Source organism: Eufriesea mexicana, unplaced genomic scaffold (genome assembly GCF_001483705.2).
Source record: "Eufriesea mexicana isolate 0111107269 unplaced genomic scaffold, ASM148370v2 scaffold5190, whole genome shotgun sequence".
NCBI lineage: Eukaryota > Metazoa > Arthropoda > Insecta > Hymenoptera > Apidae > Eufriesea > Eufriesea mexicana.
Genome location: NW_016913149.1, coordinates 990,535 through 1,009,973, shown reverse-complemented (window position 1 = coordinate 1,009,973; position 19,439 = coordinate 990,535). Strand labels below are relative to the sequence as shown.

The window sequence follows — 19,439 nt, the reverse complement described above, 5'->3', positions numbered from 1 at the left end:
ATAACTCATGACGATAGTCCCTGCAACTGTGACTGACAAGGGTTTCCACTGGATTTGGAGGATCATCGCTCATGAAGGATCACGTGTAAAATTATTTGACAAATGTATATATACCTATTATTTTACAATAACATTTCCAATTTATACTTAATAATAACAGCATATTCGCAACACTCCTATAATCCCTATTATATAAACAGTACCTTAGAATAATACTCCTGATAGTTTCCAAAGTTAACACGTATTCTAACCTAACCTGATCCAAAAATCTACTTCATGTATACACAATTTCATTCTACTCGTTACAATAGAATTCCAACAAACTAAACTAAATGCGACATAACCATAATCGTGTCGAGACTGAAACAGACTATTAAACTCCCTTCTGCTTGATTATGATCAAACCCAAAATACCCATGTCCTAGTATCCAACATTCCCTGTCTATCGTACCAAAAAATCCCAACTGAAAAGCAGACAGTTATTTCCAAAAAAAAAATCCATTCGAACGAGCCAAAAATCAAATGAAACTGAAAAAAGCACGTTGCAATGGTGTATTTGCATTACTATATGCATTACTAATCGTCCTGTAGACTTTTCCATACTTTCGAGCACCGGTGTTACATATGTACGAATTATTCGTGATTGCACGAGTACGTGTGCATGTGTGTACACGGTGCACGGTCTTATGAACCGTTCCGTTCCACGCGGAGCTGCGGGTTTCACTCGAAAGAGGTGAACGTTTTGTTTACCGACGTTCCATCTCGATGGATTCATCGTCGAGCGGCGGTGTCAGCAGAAACGGCGTTGCAAATAAAGTGAGGGAAGCGAGAACGACGGGGCCGCGTCCGTTCATGAAAACGCGTGCCAATGTTTCGCGTTCTCGAGACCGGAAGCCAGCCAAAATGCACGCGATAAACGGACCTTAAGCTCTGGATCCTTGATCCTTTCCATCGCCATCGTATTATCGAGAATCTGGCCGATATTTCGATAAAAAGGAATTAAATTAAAAGATATTCGAAGATTGGGAAATCGGTGTGAGAATACGGAAAGCGAGAAATTAAGTAATCAGATAATATAAGAATTACAGAAACTCAGATGAACGAAAGAGATAATAATAAATGTAGGATTATAAAGTAAATTTTGAAAAGGGTTGTTTGACCCCGCTTGATACGTAATTCGGGAAATTTTGACAATTTTTTTTATCCTGTCTTGAAATTCAATCTGGGATTAGTCACGTGTCTAAAAATTACTCTGCGACTTGGGTTAGGTATTATAGGAAATTTAATCGATTTTTGGATAAAGGAGAATTAAATTAAGAAATATTTGTGAAAAATTGAGAAAATTGGGAAAAAGGAGATTTGATGTGAGAAAATGTTTCGAAATATAGAATCTTTCCTCCTTATTTATGCAGAAAAGTTTGCTCACCACGATATTAGTCGAAAATGTCAGTAAAATTGAACTTTCCAGTCAGATTCTATTGCAATGCAATGGATTTCTAATCCTGTTTTAAAATTTAATTTGGGATAAATTACGTGTCTCAAAGTTTTGTGTGTTCCCATAAAATCTCAGAAATTTGGAATTATGTTAAATTTTTAACTGTGCACTTTATCCTTTTAAAATTGTAATTTAGGTAAATTATGAATTACGTAATTAGACACATTATGTGTTCGAAAATTATTCGAAGGTTTTATATACCTATCGAGATTCTGTTATAGAGGAAAATAAATTCCTTCCATATGTGTGAGAGAAAAAATTGCTATGATAAACTTTATATTGATTCTTTATTGGGGTTTCCCATTTTTCTTTTCCAGGTTGTAATTTAATATCCACATTTATCGTAACATTTTGAAGTTTATTTCGTAGCGTAGAATACTCTAAAGTCATGCGAAATTGAGATTCTAATCAGCAAAAAAGGAAGATTAATTTCCCTCCAAAAATCTATTAAACTCGAAAGATAAAATCGGAAAATTTCAACAAATTTTTCTATCAATAAAATTGCGAATATATATTTTATCTCAAAATTCTATTCCATGCTCTACGATATTTTACTCGACACTGAAAACCTATTCCCAAAAAACAAATAAAAATCCTATTCCAAATTCGTACTATTTATAAACTCTCCATATTTTTAATCTTACACTATTTTTAATCTATACCACATAACTTTTCAAACTCTGCCAATTTTTTCAATCCAATTGCTGCTTGAAATTCATAAATTACGCGATCATCATTTCCAATATTCCAATAAAATGAAAAATTCCAATAAAAATTCTTTTATTTCTCGCTTTGTGGTGTATCCGATTTATCCAGTCGGGAAAAAAGAGAAGGAGGGAAAATGAAAAAGGATAACAAAATTATTCGCGAACCCATACCGAGGAGGAAACTGAACACGAAAACGAACACGACTGAAATTCGAATTGGTCGAGAACATTCACCGTATCAAATTCATCGTAATTCGAAACTGTTGCACGTGTTGCAAATATTTGTTGCTCGGTGTTACGGTAAGGTTAATGAGAATGGCAAGGAGAGAGAGATAGACAGGAGAAGGTTTGTTGGTGCATAAAAGAATGAAGGGGATTCCATACCCAGTGCTCGTGTCTGCCTCTCAAATGAAACGCTGAGACTGCACATTGCACGTTACACCTAGAATCACGCGAAATGCACACCGCTAACCAGAACTTTTCGTTCCATAGTCTTTCTTTATCCTTCATTTTCTCTTTCTCTCTCTCTCTCTTTATTTCTGCCTTTGCTTTCTCTTCCAGTTTAATTAAGCAATTTTATTCCCCTATTTCTGTAGTTTCGTATCGATCCAGAAGGAGAACGATGTTCGTTTAAATGGCCAGATACGTTGCCTACAAAGCGGATAATGCAAATTGTGCAAAAGTGAATAGTGTGAATAGCATAAATCTGATACAGGGGAAGTAGGAACACCTGGATTTTTGATAACTGAGATGTGATTAAGTAATACAATTGTGATATACATGGTAACGATAGTGATTGGCTTTGGTTCTCCATTTAGGGCTGAAGACAATTATTGTTAGCCATTTTGGTGATTTTTAGAGAAACGAAATGAACATAGATGTGATATAATAGTAACGTGATTAGGTAATGTAATTATAATAGAAATGGTAATAATAGTGATCGTTTTAAACTTTTCATTTGGGATTGAGGATAACTATTGTTTGTTATTTTCCTATTTTTTGAAGAAATGAGATGAACGTAATTGTGGTAGAATAGAAATGTGATAGTAATTGTAGCATCTAATTTTTTAGCATAGGTTTAGAATTATATTATTCTTGTGAAAAATCTAACATAAGTGTCTACTCGACAAAGTTGGAATGTACTATAAAATATAATTTCGTGAAAAATAAAGGGTTTCATACTATGTTCTACAGTATCAAGCGTGATTTTTATGAGCAACTCTAGGAGTGGATTTGGATATAGGATAACAGTCGAATATTCACCAAAATATTGGTGACGTTAAAATAATAATAGACGAAGAATTAATAGACAAGGTACAACCAAAATTATGTTTATTAATTTTATTAATTTTATTAATTTATACGTGAAAATATTAAATAGAGTCCCTAACTTTTCCATATCTTCTGAATATGTCTAATATTTTTCGAACACTCGAATTTAAATATTTAATCATGGTATACTGTGCATTTAGTCTCGTATGATTGATCAAAATAAATGAAATAAATTTGAAAAAGAATTCTAAGAAGAATCGTTTCTGCATGAAAGAGTTGGCAAACTTTGGAAGCTTTCGAAACGTTAAAAACTCAGAAAGAGACTTCGAAGAATAAAAATATCGTGACCCAAATAATCTGATTTCGCGTTAATCATACTATCCCAATTAAACGTCAGATTTTAATAAAATACCGAACACAATATTGACGGAAAAATTATGTCAATTCTTCCTTTTAATTAGGCCTCCAATCTTACACTTAATTATCGTCTTATATTTAATTACCATGAAAGCTGTTCGTTTTCCTCCCTCACTTCTTTTCGCTAAAAAGAAAGGTGCACTGAAGGAAAGGAGTGATCATAGACTCAGGTGCAAAAACACAGCAGAAGATATCTGAAACTGCCGATATCGACATTTATTTATAATAAGAAGTATAATAATTATTTTATGTACACATGAGACGATGTAACGGGAATTAAAACATTCTTAAGTCGAATCGGAAACGACTCAACGTAATCCAACCACGACGAAACAATAACATATAACTTCATATGTCATCCGATATGACAGTGGCGTAATTTTTGTGCATCAAATCGATGCTATACTCTCCGACACACATCTCGTCCCGCATAATTATACCTAAACGAACAATCAAAAAAAAGAAAAGAAAAAAGAAGACCAAAAGAAAAGGCGCACCTACCAAAGAATTAACTTACTTCTTCATCTCATTCTCCTCTTACAATAATCCTCATTCGTAACGATTACTACAAATCATCGACATCGACGACGATCTACAAATTCTCGTCACAAAAACTTACGCCGCTGTGCAAAATTTACGCAAAAGTACATAATTACAACGTCAGCCCCTTCCATCCGGTCTAAAGGATCCCCTAAAAAGAAATCTAAAATTCGGCCAATAATTTATACAGCTACCGTATACAAGATTTTTTGTGCCATAAGTACTAAAAATCGATATCACCGTGAGGTGTCCGGTACGAAAATGTACCAGACACGTGTCCTTATGCATTTCCTTGAGATCCATCGGGGTCTTCGTCGTCGCAACCCCATCGAAAACGAACGCTGAACCCTTCGAAGTCGAACACGCTCGTGGACCGATACGGTAAAAGCAGAATCCCATTAACTGCACGAGGTGGTTTCTTAACCTCAACACATTCGCGTCGGATGACGCGCAAATCCGCCATTCGAATTTTTAATTTCGCCAAGGACGATCCGCGTCAGCGAGATTTCCATACATCTGTCTTAAAATAAATCTATCGAAGACTATACATACGCAAATGGCTCGATTTCTCTTCGTAAACTTCCTTTGCAACGCAACGCGATTGAAGGAAAGTACGCGAAATTGTCTACGTCACTGTGACTCCAAACGCTCCGACGCCAATGTGTTAATAATGGCGACTCGAATGGCACCCGCTTCGGATTTTGCAACGCGTAAAACGTCGGGTCGAGGCAAAAGCGAGTGTTTGACTCTGTTGGGAAAGTTGGAGAAAAACGGAAGAAGAAGAGGAGGATAAACCATATCAGGAATGCACGATAGATTCGAACTGTGTTGTCGTTTGTTACAATCGAGCGAGTCGACCGAGCAATCATGGCCGACGGGTCACGTGACCACTATGTAGAGACAGGTCTATGGCTGCTCGCTCGATCGAGGGAAGCCTCGAAGATTTGTGGCGAATATGCATAGATATTTCGATGTAAAAAATAAAGAAATGGAGGAACGATCGAAAGGGATAGCGATTCGCGGACCCTGAATACCGAGCTAGTGCTGTTCAAGCCTTGCTCGCGTGTAAAATGGATTTTCCGCGACCCAAAAGTCTCGCCTGGTGTCTAAACGCCAGAGATAGACGAAGGAAGGTGTTAAATCCGTTGATCTCTTTTCGAAATGTCTTTCTTTCTTATAACGACGGAGGATCGAGACTAAGGAGCTCCACTGTGAACAGCACTGCTCTAAACTTCTTATTTACAAGAAACTATCAGTAACGGGAAATTAGAGGTGTCCAGGACCTCTACCCTGGAATCTCTATGATTAATTACTCTAAATTTATCGTAATCGATAAATTTAGGGTAGACACTTATGTATTAATCCTCGACCTATGTTGTTGGTTCATAGATGACCATGATGATGCAGTTAGGTCGATGAATTTTAATTTTACTCGCTCAGTTCTATTTACTATTTTTTATTTCGCGAGATAAAAGCTAGTCGTGGTGTCTTGGATATTTAATTTCACTTTGTATTCTTTTGTAAAAGTCATTAATAATTTTTCGAATACCTAATTCCATTTTGTACACTTTATTTTATGAAAATTAGTCACGATTTTTCGATTTTACTTAATTTTATCCTGTACTACTTATTCAACGGGATAAAGACTATTAATATTGGATGCCGATTTTAAGATCGATAACGCTATTTAATTCAAACGAATGGTAATACTCGTAAAATTTTCAAGATAAAAAAACTAAAAATAATTTTATTATTCGCCAATTTCGATAATTCCTTTCATTTCCAATTAAAGTGTTAGGTTTCATTTCCAATGTGCGGCGTTAAAACAGAAACCTCGAACCTTCATCCGCCATTGATTCAACATTCGATATGTAATTCCCTAATTTCATCCTGCATTCGGAATTTTATCCAACGAAGGCTCCCAAAATTAATCTACAAAACATGCGGGATAAAATAAAATATCGAAAGATTGGGTAACCTAACCTCAAACCATCGCGGTCATCTGTGATCCAAGACTACCAACTGATTAACGTCAGAAATAGGAAATACATTAAGAGGTAAGAAGCAGCAACGAAGGCTATCCAACCCGATCCTTCGAATTACGACGAACATATTACGAAAATGATATCTCGGCTAGAAATTAAATAACAAACAACAGGATGAGCCTCTCAAAACGCTGCGAAATCTCTTAGGCTCTGGTCTCATCCTTGCTCCTTCCTTTTTCTGCGCTACGACAAAGTACGGTTCGCTTGTATCTCTCTCTCTCTCTCTCACTCTTTCTCTCTGTCCTACTTTCTTTCTCCTCTTTTATCATCACTCCAAATCTTGGAAAATTTGGTACAATATTTGGCAAAGACGTCCAGTCTACCACGAGCGATATATTCATATACCTATGAGAATAGAACTAATTACCTTTAATCTAATGATACCTTAGTTGCGCTGGTAACTCCATACACGATTTACAAAGTCGGTTTAACAGTCAAGGCCCTTTTCTGCCGTGACTTAACAAAGCTATATAAAGGAAAACGAAGGAGAACTGAGCGCTATATACACGTAGACGAGCTTAAAGATGTGCTTAAGACTTAAGTCTCGGTTGAAAGAAAAGAAACACTGCTTCTCGAGGGGTATACCCTGGTCGCTTGTCTGGTCTATTATTTTCAACCCCACGCGGCCAGGTATGACACTGTGAACAAAGTTTTGGAAAAATCATCGTTACCGTATTCTTTTTTAACTTTTCTTTCGTCGCATCGACTAATAAACTAGATCATTCGCGACGATAGTGCACCTTTATTTCTTTGTCTCTTTAATTAAGCAATTTCAACCCCTTGTACTACGATTCGATTCTAAACACTCTGTGCACTGAAAGAAGTATTTAATTTCGCTTATTTTAATTTCGAAAAATTGTACATGTTCTTGAAATTCACTTGGATTATACCAAAACGTGTCGAGTGTAATTCTATTATTAGTACGAAGAGCGTAGCTCATCCTCGTGTCGTTTCGTCATTATAGTGCAAGGGGTTAATGACATAGTGCGTCCCGGTGATCTATATTTCGAGATAATTTTGTTTTTCATCTTCCTTGCTATCTGCATAATAATTTTTCTCGTTTCTTGCTTTCGATCTCGATTTCCTTCCATTTAGAATTCGAATAGCGTTGAAATGAGACTCTCTTGCAACACTGAGCGAAAGGTGTGATATTTAAAACAAGAAAGAAATAGAATTCGAATTATACGAATTATATTCGAATTATATACGTGTCTGTGAAATTTTGTAAATTTCGCTGTTTGGAAATTTAGGAAATTTCGTTCGAATTTTAAGCGAAAGAAAAAGAAGATGAAGATTCGAATGGAATATAATTAAAAATAACTTCTTGTAATAATTTTCTTGATTTAATAAAATAAAATACTTGTTATGCATTTGTTTATATAGCGATGCATTTGCCAAATTATTTTTGCAAAGTGAAGCGAGAGTGAAGCTGTTTAAAGCGACTACGAATTTTCCGAGGTTTTTGGCAAAATTATTCGTGAAAATTGGGATTATAAATATAGTTATGCGGAGATGTAAAGCCAAAAGGATTTTCATTATGATGCGAGGATTTACGCGGGATTACAAGTTGATCCGATGGAAAATCTAAACGGCAAGTTTAATCCCATTCGTAAATCACTTTGTACTCTTCTTGACAGAAATATAAGAGGAAAATCGTTTTCACTCTGCGATATGAAAATATAAATGGAATGTCTGAAATGATACATAAAGGATACTCGTATCGAAATAAATATGATTTATGTATCATAGCTAGCAGAGCGGAAATGAAGCATGAAATTTGGAATAATAAAAGGCGAGACTCGTAAATGAAAGCTTTGCAAGAAATTGGTAATTAAAGGATTAATCGTACAAGCAAATGAACCTCGCAAAAGTAAGATTTATAATTGCCAATTTATTATTCTGGAAATTTCAACGAGAGAGTAACTTTTAAAAATTTGGAACAATAGAATATCAATTGGAAATAAAATACCGAATGGAATATCAAATAAAATAAATGCTGAATTCTCGATATGTGATAACACACAGTAAATAATATAACAAATTACAAAATCAACAATCAATGTAGCATAACAATGCTCGTTAAAATAAAGAGAATATTATGGCTCAAAATAAATGCTTAATCCTCGAAGTATTATACCAAAATTCGAATAAACAGTCTCATCGAAGTGGAAAAGAAAATTGCAGATTCTCAAAGTATCATTTTAAGAATTAAAATAAAAAGAATTTTGTATTAAAATTACAATATTATTATAAATTATTGCTTTAGGAATTCAAATAAGAAACATAACAGTTTATAGACTGATAATAAAAGGAAAATTCTCTGTGAAAGTGCAAGAAGTATTATAAGGGAATTTTTAATCCACTTTTTCAGAAAGTCCAACAAGAAAACAAACTCCAAAACGAAATGGATTGTCTTTAAAATAGTCACGATGCTGCAAACTAATATTCCAAAAACTCAAATACGAAAAATAAGCTTACATATTCCCAAAATCCTTTCGAACCGTATAAAAAGTATCTAAAGAAAATTCTTAATTCTCGAAACTATAAGAGTACGATATAGTGATTCTCGTTAAAGCAATACCAACGTTAAAAAATATTAGATACACCAGAAACGTAACCCCTTCAGGAATTACACAAAGAAAAAAACAAATTGACAAATTGACAAAATAAAAGAAAAATTCTCTTTAAAGACATAAGAATTATTAATTATTAGCAGAGCAACCCTTTAGCCTCTGAAACACGTTTTTCAAAAAACTCCAACAAGAGTATTCAAAGCTATATAAAATCAAAATCGTGTGAACACAGATGCAGCCCTGAAGAGGTTAAATAAAAGAAAAAGCAAATTGACAAATTCGCAATTTAAAAACACGAGAATTATTAATCATTACTAGAGGAACCCTATATCCTCTAAAACACGTTTTTCAAAAAACTCCAACAAGAGTATTCAAAGCTACATAAAATCAAAATCGTGTGAACATAGATGTAGTCCTGAAGGGGGTTAAATAAAAGAAAAAGCAAATTGACAAATTCGCAATTTAAAAACACGAGAATTATTAATTATTAGCAGAGCAACCCTATACCCTCTAAAACACGTTTTTCAGAGAACTCCAACAAGAGTACTCAAAGCTACATAAAATCAAAATCGTGTGAACACAGATGCAGTCCTGAAGGGGGTTAAATAAAAGAAAAAGCAAATTGACAAATTCGCAATTTAAAAACAGGAGAATTATTAATTATTACTAGAGCAACCCTTTATCCTCCGAAACACGTTTTCAGAGGATTCCCACAGACGTGTCGAAGACTGGACAGCAAAGTAACTTTTAAAAATGATCGTTAGACCATAAATAAAATAAATATAGACTGATCACTCACCGATCGAGAGCCTGGCGATCACGACGGATGTCTGTTCAGGTCCAGCAAGCGCCTCCTCGGCGCTGTCGATGTCACAGATAGACTTCCGGGGTGGCAGGCGCTGGTTGATGTTGCTGTTGCGGCGGCTGCTGCTGTTGTTGCGGTGGTTGCTGCTGTTGATTCTGCGCTGGTTGATGCTGCTGCGGCTGTGGCTGCTGCTGCTGCTGTGGCTGCTGTTGTTGCTGCTGCTGCGGCTGCGGCTGCTGCTGCGGCTGCGACGCCTGTTGCTGATGATGGTTGTGGTTGTGATTATGATTATGGCTCTGTCGCGTCCTCAGGATCTCGCATCGTTGCTTGTAGAGATCGCGTTCCTGCTGGACCCGAGCCAGCTCGATCTTCACCCGCTGAAGTTCATTCTGCAGGTTTCGATTCGTCGTCTCGAGGTCGTGACGTTGTTGCAGCCTCTTGCTACGGCAATTCTGAGCGTAGCCACGGTTCTTCAAGGTCCGTCGCTTCTGCTTCAGACGCACGACCTTCGCAGAACAGGAGGATCCGTTTTACGAACGAATTCGATGGAAGATGGTGCGTATACCAATTTGATAGGAGGTGAATCGGTACTGTCTGCTCGATCGTTATTGCACTGTCTTATTTCGTTACTTATCTCGGTTATCCCAGTCGTTTCCTACGTGGAAACTGCTCTTGGGCACTGAGAGTTTAAGATCAATAAAGCTCGATTAATTCGTTTTATTCGGGGTTATCTGGGAATGAGGACGTGACGGTGTGTATGTGTGTGTGTGTGTGGCTTTTCCTACGTGTGATTCGTGTTTTTGATAAGCGGAGGATGTGTTGGAACGTGTACATGAGGTTACTGACGAAAGCTGAGAAACTGTGAAAAATCACATGCGAATTTTTGTCTATCCTTTGTCTTCTGAGATACGTGTATTAACCCTTTGCACTCGAGGATTTTTTGGCCAGAGAAGGATAGGAGTTCAAATTTTCATTTTCTGTTACAAAGCTGATGATATTTTTCTGAGCAGGAATAAGAAATCGTATGATAATTAACACGTAGAATTATTTGATTTCGATACCCCGCACACTGTTACATTATCTGAAATTTCACACATTTGTGAATATGGAGCTTCGAAATTTTATCAAATGGCGACTGAAGGGCACCTCTCGAGTGCAAAGGGTTAAAATCGAAGATAGAACGAAAGAATATGTTATTCGATGAGTATTGCAAGGGGGCCTCTCCCCCACGGTTGTTGATGTCGGCTGGTCGCAGGTATCTTCGTGTAGCAGTGGTGCCAGAAGGGACGAAAGGAAAAGGAAGGGATACCTTTCGTCCTGGGCCTGCTAGGTAGCCTCATTGATGAGTTCACTAGCAGGTCCAGGACGAAACGCATCCTTTCCTCTTCCTTTCGTTCCTTCCCGCACCATCGCCACATCCAGGATACCTGCAACCATTTGACAAGGGCAAACCTAGGGGCAGAGGCCCTACCGTAAATATATGAAAGGGGTAGATAGGACTCATCAGTGTGTGGTAATGGTTGGCGTAGATTAATATATAAATGTAGGATATTTTTATGCTTCGAAAGCGAGTGCATAGGAACACTTGGGCCTCCCTTCTAGATGAAGGATAATAATCAGGATGAAAGGAAAAGGAAAGGATACGCTTCAAGACCTGGGCCTGCTAGTGGACTCATCGGTAAGGCTACCTAGCAGGTCCTGCCTTAGACACTATTGGAAGGTCTGGAAGTTATATGTATAGGAAGCGGAGGTTTTCCGAGGACTTGCAAGAGTCCTCGAACCTCCTTGAAGTCGGAATCCATCTAGTGGCGAGGTTGAGAATGATGATCGCTACAGTATTTTTTCAAATATTCTGTATTAAGAGTACTTTTTTAATTATTTTAATCCGTGTATCTCAGAAAGTAAAAGATATATAACGAATTTGTAAATTATCACTTTGTGCTTCTCAATTTTGTCAGTGAGTGTATTACGAATGAAATGTTGGTGGCGAATCAACTCGATTTTTGTAAATATATTAGTTATCGATACATGAGTATCGATACATGATACAATGCGAATATAGTGATGTAGTTTTTAATGAACATATAACGATGTAATGAAGTATATAAAATGGTTTCGGTTATGTTAGTTGAGTGTCGAAAATGTGGGAAATATATGTGATTGACGAATTAATTCGTTTTTCATAATTGACAAATTTTTTCAAATACACTGACTGTTAATGTATCGAAATAGCTTGTACTTATGATATTTACGATATTATACTCGCATAATTTCATTTTATTTCAACATCAACCTAAAATGCTTCAAATTGGACCACATATATCAGATAATATTTTTAATATATTTCGAATGAAATAAGAATGTAGAATACCGATATAGGGCAAAGAAAATTTAAAAAACAGCAAATTGGTTGCCATTACCGTACAAAGATAGAATGGAACGAAGCTGAAACTCACAGTCAAATATAACATAGTAAATACTAATCAAATTTCTCAACAACAATCTTACAAAAATTATAAACGATACATTAGCAGTCCGTGTACGAATAATCACCGAGTACATCAGAACGTAAAATTAAACAGACACTAGTGTCACGTATCCGCGAGTCTGGTGTCTGACCAACGACCGATTCGTTCTACTGCAGCCATCGAATACCAATTCACGCTCGCTTCTCTAAAAATCCTCTAATCTCAACAAATCCTACCAATCTCACAACTTCGAGAACCCTCCTGAAACCCTCTTTACCGGCAAATTACACCCTACACGTGAAACCAATAAGCACAAACAATCCACAACTCCGTCTCCGATCTCCGAGTATCGTCTACGTGAAAACAAACTTAACCAGGAACAATCGAAAGAAACAAAAAGCAAAACGAAAAAAAGAGAAAATAAAAATAAAAATAAATATTAAAATTAAGTGAAAAATATAGAAAACACACAGAGCAAACGAAGAAATTAGACTAGAAATAAAGAGCCGGAAACGATTTAGAATGAAAGCAAAGCGAAGGCATTACCTATGCGAAAGTGTCGTTAAAAATGTAAGAGACCTGACTCACCTCTTCCCGCGGGCAACCATGGAGGCGTTTGTTCAACTCGCGCACGGAAAGCGACATGAGCAGCTCGTCGTTCATGAGTTCTTCCTGGGGATTGTTACTCCCGCAGTTCGGGTAGAGACCGTTTCCTGGTCGGTGAGCCGGACTAGGCCCACCAGCGCCGCAAGAACTCACTGAACAAACGCTCATCGGCCTTCCCGGTTGCATAGGTATGCCCTGCATGCTGTCTTCCATCCCTGACATTCCACTTCCGCCCGCGGGAAGCATCCCGCCGCCTGCTCCTGCACCCCCATAGTACTCTATGTGGCCCGACATCGTGATGTATCCACCTGCGACAACAACATTTCCCGACTTCCAGTTCTCTTCTCTCTGAAGAATAAACGATTTCGAGCCTTCTTATTAACGAACGGTCCATCGCGGAATTTCTCGTTTAAGCATCGGATTGCAATCTACACGGATCCTTAGTTATCATTAGGCTAAACCTTCGTTCCCTGGACCACCGAATTTTTACATATTCTCTCGTTCCAGTCGCAAAATTTCACAAGTCAATTTTCTAAACGTCGTGATTTTAAACTTTGGGGTGCACGAAGGATTTTTGAAGGGTTCTAAGTTTGATTAATACTGTGAAGACTGCGATGATATAAAAATTAACGAATATCTATTTTTAATACTCTACGAATCTTTGTCATAAATTTTCTCAAAATTGTTCTGTGACTTCGAAAGGGTTGAAGACCACTTAGATAGCAATTTATTAAATTTTCTTAATGTCGATGTTTTTGAACTCGATATACTCGAACAATTTCACTATTGTACAGTATCTTCTATAGCTGTGTCGTATAATGCAAATTTCAGCAGAGCACAAGCCCTATGTACAAGTATCGCGAAAACTAACCTAAAAAATCATTGGAAAATTAGAAGCTTGAGAAATTATTATCTCGTTCGAGTCGTAGAATTTCACGAGTGGATTCTAAACGTCGTGATTTTAATCTTAGGGGTGCACGGAGTCAGAAGTAACTTTGCATACGAAATTACGACATTTTGCTATACCGTTTGTCCGCAAAAGATTTCTTAAGGGTTCTAAGTTTGATTAATACAGTGGAGACTGCGATGATATAAAAATTAACGAATATCTATTTTTAATACTCTACGAATCTTTCTCGTAAATTTTCTTAAAATTGTTCTGTGACTTCGAAAGGGTTGAAGACCACTTAGATAAGAATTTATTAAATTTTCTTAATGTCGATGCTTTCGAACTCGATATAATCGAACAATTTCACTATTGTACAGTATCATTCTACAGCTGTGTCGGTATAATGCAAATTTCAGCAGAGCACAAGCCCTATGTACAAGTATCGTGAAAACTAACCTAAAAAATCATTGGAAAATTAGAAGCTTGAGAAATTATCTCCTTCAAAACAGTGAACTGTAAAGAACCCGTATGCTCGATACAATAAAAATTTCATCGATTATTTGCGATAAAATTAAATTATCTCGATCACCGGTTGACTTCCCACATTCGTATTATTAGGCTTCCTATTATATTTGTTATTATTTGGTTCCATGTATACTGTAAGTCTTCCACGAAACGCAACTAGATTCTACCAATGGTAAATTTTATAATAATAAACCTTCCTTAGATCGAAAGATGACATAACCTATATACGAATTAAACGAATTTAAAGAGAAGAAAGAATTTCGATTTAATTCAAGTCTGTGATTGTGTTTTGCACGAGACCAGGTATCCTAATATTTATGAATGAGAATGAAGATGTATTCAAATTATATACGATGCAATTTCTGATAGCAAGTTGTCTCATTTACATTGGAAAAAGTGAACGCGAAAACTATTAGAACGCGAACGTGATATTGGCGCGTGACCCTCAGTGCACCGAACCTTATCGATCATTACAGTAATTGCATATTTATATTTACTTAATACTTTGCACCAATTGCGTATTGCTTTGATTATACACGTGCGGTTACTTCACTGGAAGCGTTACGTGTCAGCTGCCACAGTAAGTAGCTTCGCTGCGCTCAAATGTCTTCATATCGAACCCTTTCATGAAATTTATTATTATTTATGAAACGACTATACTCGTGTGTCTGTCTGGTTACATAACGTATTCTAAAATATGTACATAAGCAAACAAGCTCGGGAAATCTAATTTTAATAAAATTAATGTGAAGCATGTTACATCAAACTGGAGACCATATGAATAAATTATAAATAAGTAATGAATAAGTATTTCTCTAAAGTTAAAAAAGATGGTACGTCGTCGTGAAGAATTATGTATGCGATTTTGTTGAATTAGAAGAATTTATAATAACATGGAATTTTTGCAATGTTTAATTACCCTGTTTATATAAATGTTTCCTCTGGCAACGAAATCCAGTAAAAAGCATTACATAATAATCGATAAATTACTATAATAATCTAGTAGGAAACATCGCTTGAGAGTTATTTGCTTCTCCTTTTCTCATTACCATAATATTAATTTTTATATTAAAAAACGCGATCTCCTTCTTCATTTCTCATTTGCTCATTGACATATTTCTTTTTCTAGTGAGAAACGCGATGTTATATGTATGACACAGCTGCAGCCTGATACACGTTACTCCTATGCACCGAATCAGATTTAAAGATTTTCTATGATGATACATAGGTATCTTGCTGTGATCCTTGAATTGTCTTTCACTCGTTTACGTTCTTCTATCCTAAAACAAATTCTGGCAGTAATTTTGAAAATAGTACAAAGAGGTTTTATGTGATAAATTTATGCCAAAGGATCACTTTCCTCGAAATTTTGGAAATTCGATAAAAACGACATCACGATCGAATCTAAATGCTTCGGGCAACTTTCGAGAAATATTCGAGAGATTGAAATCATCATTGCGTCCCATATAATAAAATCTCACGGCTCTAAGCTGCCCTAATGGCAGGCAATGCTGCCGTCGTGAAAGAGTTAAGTGGAAGCATGATTGCGAACAAGGTCTGTGTTTGGGAACGTGATTTTGGAAACGCATCACATGATCTTACGTAATTGTTTCTGAATTAATATCGAGTTCAAGTTTGTGTTTTGCGAAAATTTATCGTATTTTCCAACGTGCTCGTGAAGATTATAAACAAACTCGTTATTACTATCATTAATGATATCATTGTTATTAAAAATGAATCTTCATTAAGAAAGAATAATTTAGTATTAATTTGTATATTAGATCTTCTACTTGATTCTGTGGTATTGTTGAAGGTAACTAGACAAAACCGCGATTCCCTAGGTAGTTAAAACACTATTTGAAGTACTCTTCAGTAAGACTTTGCTAGAAACTACTAAATATCAATCTACTATCTCTAATCTACTATCTTAACTATTACTTAATCACTCACGTGCGATGACAAATAAAAGATGCATAAAAATATACCTATACCAAGTCATACCCACATCCTAAAGCAGCCACCAAAGATGTCTAACCAACAGATAATCCCATTACATAACCAATACAAACTTCTTCAAAATAGACTTATATGTTAAACTAGCTTCCAAAACAACTTCATCTCTAACTCATAGTTCATACATTAAAATCCTAAACTGGACAGACATCTTTGGTAGCCACTGTACCTTCCCAACACCCAATCCTCACTCCAAGCCGCAAAGACCAACCAATATTCCAATCCAAGTGTGTCCAAAGAGTACCTAAAATTCCTCCACTTACCATGTCTCGGGTGACGCTGCAGATGCTGCAGGTCTTGGAAATGATGATGCGTTGGCGTAGAGGGCCATGCCTCATGATGAGGTTCCGGCGTCTGCTCCTGAGGGCAATGAGGCCTGAGATCTAGCGGCTCCTGCCTGAGAGACTGCGTCAGCCAGCCCATACCACCGGTACCTGCCTGCATCTCGTCCTGGACGATGGATCCAGGCTGTTGCAGATGCAGGAACAAACCTCTGTCGCGGGAATCACGCTCACCCCGGTGCAACTGCAACGGCGGCGGTGATGCCGAGACCGGAGGCGTGTCCGGCGGTGTTCCAGGATGCGAGAGAGTCGTCAGATGCGATGCTGTACCCGGTGGTGCCTTCACCAGGACACCGTGCTGCACCTGAATGTGCGGCTGCCCGTAAAGCGGATGGGGCTGCTCTAACTCGTGCGCTGGCGGCGTCAAAGGCGCCAGAGCCAGACCTTGCGTTTGTACCTGACCAGGTAACTGCACTACGCTACCGTTCACCATCATTGGAGAGCTGATTCGTACCTGGATAACATAAAGAACCATAGTGTTAGTTTGTTGGATATTTTGGCTTGTGGATTTTTATGGAGTGTATTCTTGAGGCTGAATACTAGTTACAGTACTAGTAATATTATTTGTTGTACTTGAACAAATTGAAATGTAGAACTATAGTCTTATTGTATATAATATAAGTGGAATACAAAGAATGTGTGTATAAATATTTTTTCATAGAAATACCTAATACTGAGGTTTGTAATGAAATGTTAATTGAGGAAATAGTTTGTGTCGTATCTAAAGTTTAACTGTGTTCAATAGTAACTGTATGTTTTTAGGGAGAAAATGATAGTTTATGATGATGTGAGTAAAATATTAGTTTAATGTATCTAAGGTATAATCCTGTGTGATTAGATTGGAGTTTTGGAACTGAACGTGTAAAGAGGTAGGAATGAAAGTTGCATAAGTGAGATTGAATAATGATAGAAAATCTGTATTGTATCTGGAGTTGTTGGAAATAAATAAGATATCTTACAGTGTTGAATATTGTGTGTAACAGCTATGATTAATGTGACAAGTTCAAGTTCATTAATAATAATTAATGTCGTCGATAATATTCAAGTCAATAAAAATGTAAATTATGTAACCCTGAAGCATAGATAACCTAAATTCATTGTATTAATTTAGTGGTACTTTTTGTAAACAACACTTGGATACATTTGTAAGATATTAGAGAGAAAAAATGCTAGATTTCAAATAAATTAAAGAACAAGACTCCTACCGATGGCAATCTATGAGTCTAATTTACGTGAATTGCAAAAAAATAATTTTCGATTGACAAAGTGTCGTGTGATATCTATTATGCAAATTCAAAACCTCGAGACACTGCTCGAAATATTTAATATTTATCACCGGTATTGACGTGGTTCAACGTGTTTTGTTTTTTGCATACAAATATACAAAGTAATAATTTCAAGCTTATATAATGCAAAATGATGCACGTGATTCCATTTATACACACAATCTCAATATCGGTGGAAATTTTTTGCGTATGACAAATCATAATACACGTGAATTAATTTGTCGTGTGTTCGCTAAAAAGCAGGCAAAAAGAGAACATATACGATAAAACCAACTCGTGAATGATCTTCCTCAATGAACGTTCGTTAACGTGGATTTTCAACGAATCGACAGACATTCGATAACAAAAATTATTTTTCAATCGACTAAAGTAATTGAATAGATTGATCTTATCAAAAACTGTATCTAACAACATAATTCCAATGATCCCGCGAAAAAATGAATTAGCCCGTTAAAAATAATATATAATGCGATACGTTCGACATCTACCAACAACTTTTTGCCACACACTGAAAAACCAATTCATAATTCATAGATGACATAGCAATTATGATAAATCCTATCACTGATCTCCATCAAGATTCATTTCCATCAGCACACTCAAACCATCACTTCCTTTCCGAATAATAAAAAAAATCACAAGATCTCTCCATTAAAACGTCCAATCTCTCCATTCCGTGTTACCAACATTCTAAAATCAAAGCCAAAATTAAGTCGCGATACATCGAAATGCTCGAAACATATTTCGATAATTCTACTTACTCTCAGACTCGTCGATTCACAGCAGATCGAATAAAATCGCCAATTACGCACACACCTCGAACAATTTCTCCCTTCAAATCATAATCGAATCAAAAACCGGGAATAATAATGGCGGTCACGATTTCACGAAAAATGAAATAAAATGAAAAAGATCGATATAATAGAATGGAATATTATCTGAAATGTTACCATGAGCGTTACCAGATTCATCCAGTAGAAAGAATCAAGCACTAACCTCCCGTTTAACGTCGGCGGGATCGAGATGATCGAGAACAAACTCCTGTACGTATTCCCTCGCGAGATGCTCCTCGGCTTCCATCTTAACCTCGTCGACCTCTACCTCCACCTCCTGCGCCTCCACCTCCTCTACCGTGCTCGTTGTGGCCGCATACGGGAGCGTCTTCTCGCTGCCACCGCCACCTCCACCGCCGCCGCCCTCGCCACCTCCTGGACAACTCGTCACCGTTTGTTGCGTCGTAACCACCTTTCAACACGACTCCGCCTAACGACGCGAGACCTCGACTCCCGATCTCTCGCGAACGTGACACCGATTACAACCAGCCACGTGAGCCAATACCCTCGATTTTCACCCCAGATTCACTGATATCTATGAAAGATTTACGTACCGTTCGTTATTATACTTTACAATCGTTGTCCTTATGTATCGTTATTATTCAATTGGAATACGATTTTGTA

At 36.8% G+C, this 19,439-nt stretch overlaps 1 protein-coding gene across 1 annotated transcript; it reads right to left on the bottom strand.

The window, feature by feature from the left end:
- Nucleotides 1-7,065: 7,065 nt before the first annotated feature.
- tj (Maf family bZIP transcription factor traffic jam) lies at nt 7,066-19,062 on the bottom strand. Its single transcript, XM_017906239.1, has 5 exons — nt 18,979-19,062; nt 16,619-17,150; nt 12,911-13,236; nt 9,849-10,360; nt 7,066-7,114 (listed from the first exon to the last, which is right to left on the bottom strand). The coding sequence occupies exons 1-4, from the start codon at nt 19,060-19,062 to the stop codon at nt 9,920-9,922; spliced, it is 1,383 nt and encodes a 460-aa protein (XP_017761728.1). The 3' UTR covers nt 7,066-7,114; nt 9,849-9,919.
- Between the last annotated feature and the right edge of the window lie 377 nt (nt 19,063-19,439).

What these genes read in the sequence shown, in the direction of transcription:
- tj (XM_017906239.1), bottom strand. Translation starts at nt 19,062, where the DNA reads ATGGAAGCCGAGGAGCATCTCGCGAGGGAATACGTACAGGAGTTTGTT. An exon ending in CCGCCGACGTTAAACGGGAG is followed by an intron (nt 17,151 to 18,978) that starts GTTAGTGCTTGA and finishes TATGTTATCCAG; the next exon opens with GTACGAATCAGCTCTCCAAT. An exon ending in GCAGCGTCACCCGAGACATG is followed by an intron (nt 13,237 to 16,618) that starts GTAAGTGGAGGA and finishes TTGTTGTCGCAG; the next exon opens with GTGGATACATCACGATGTCG.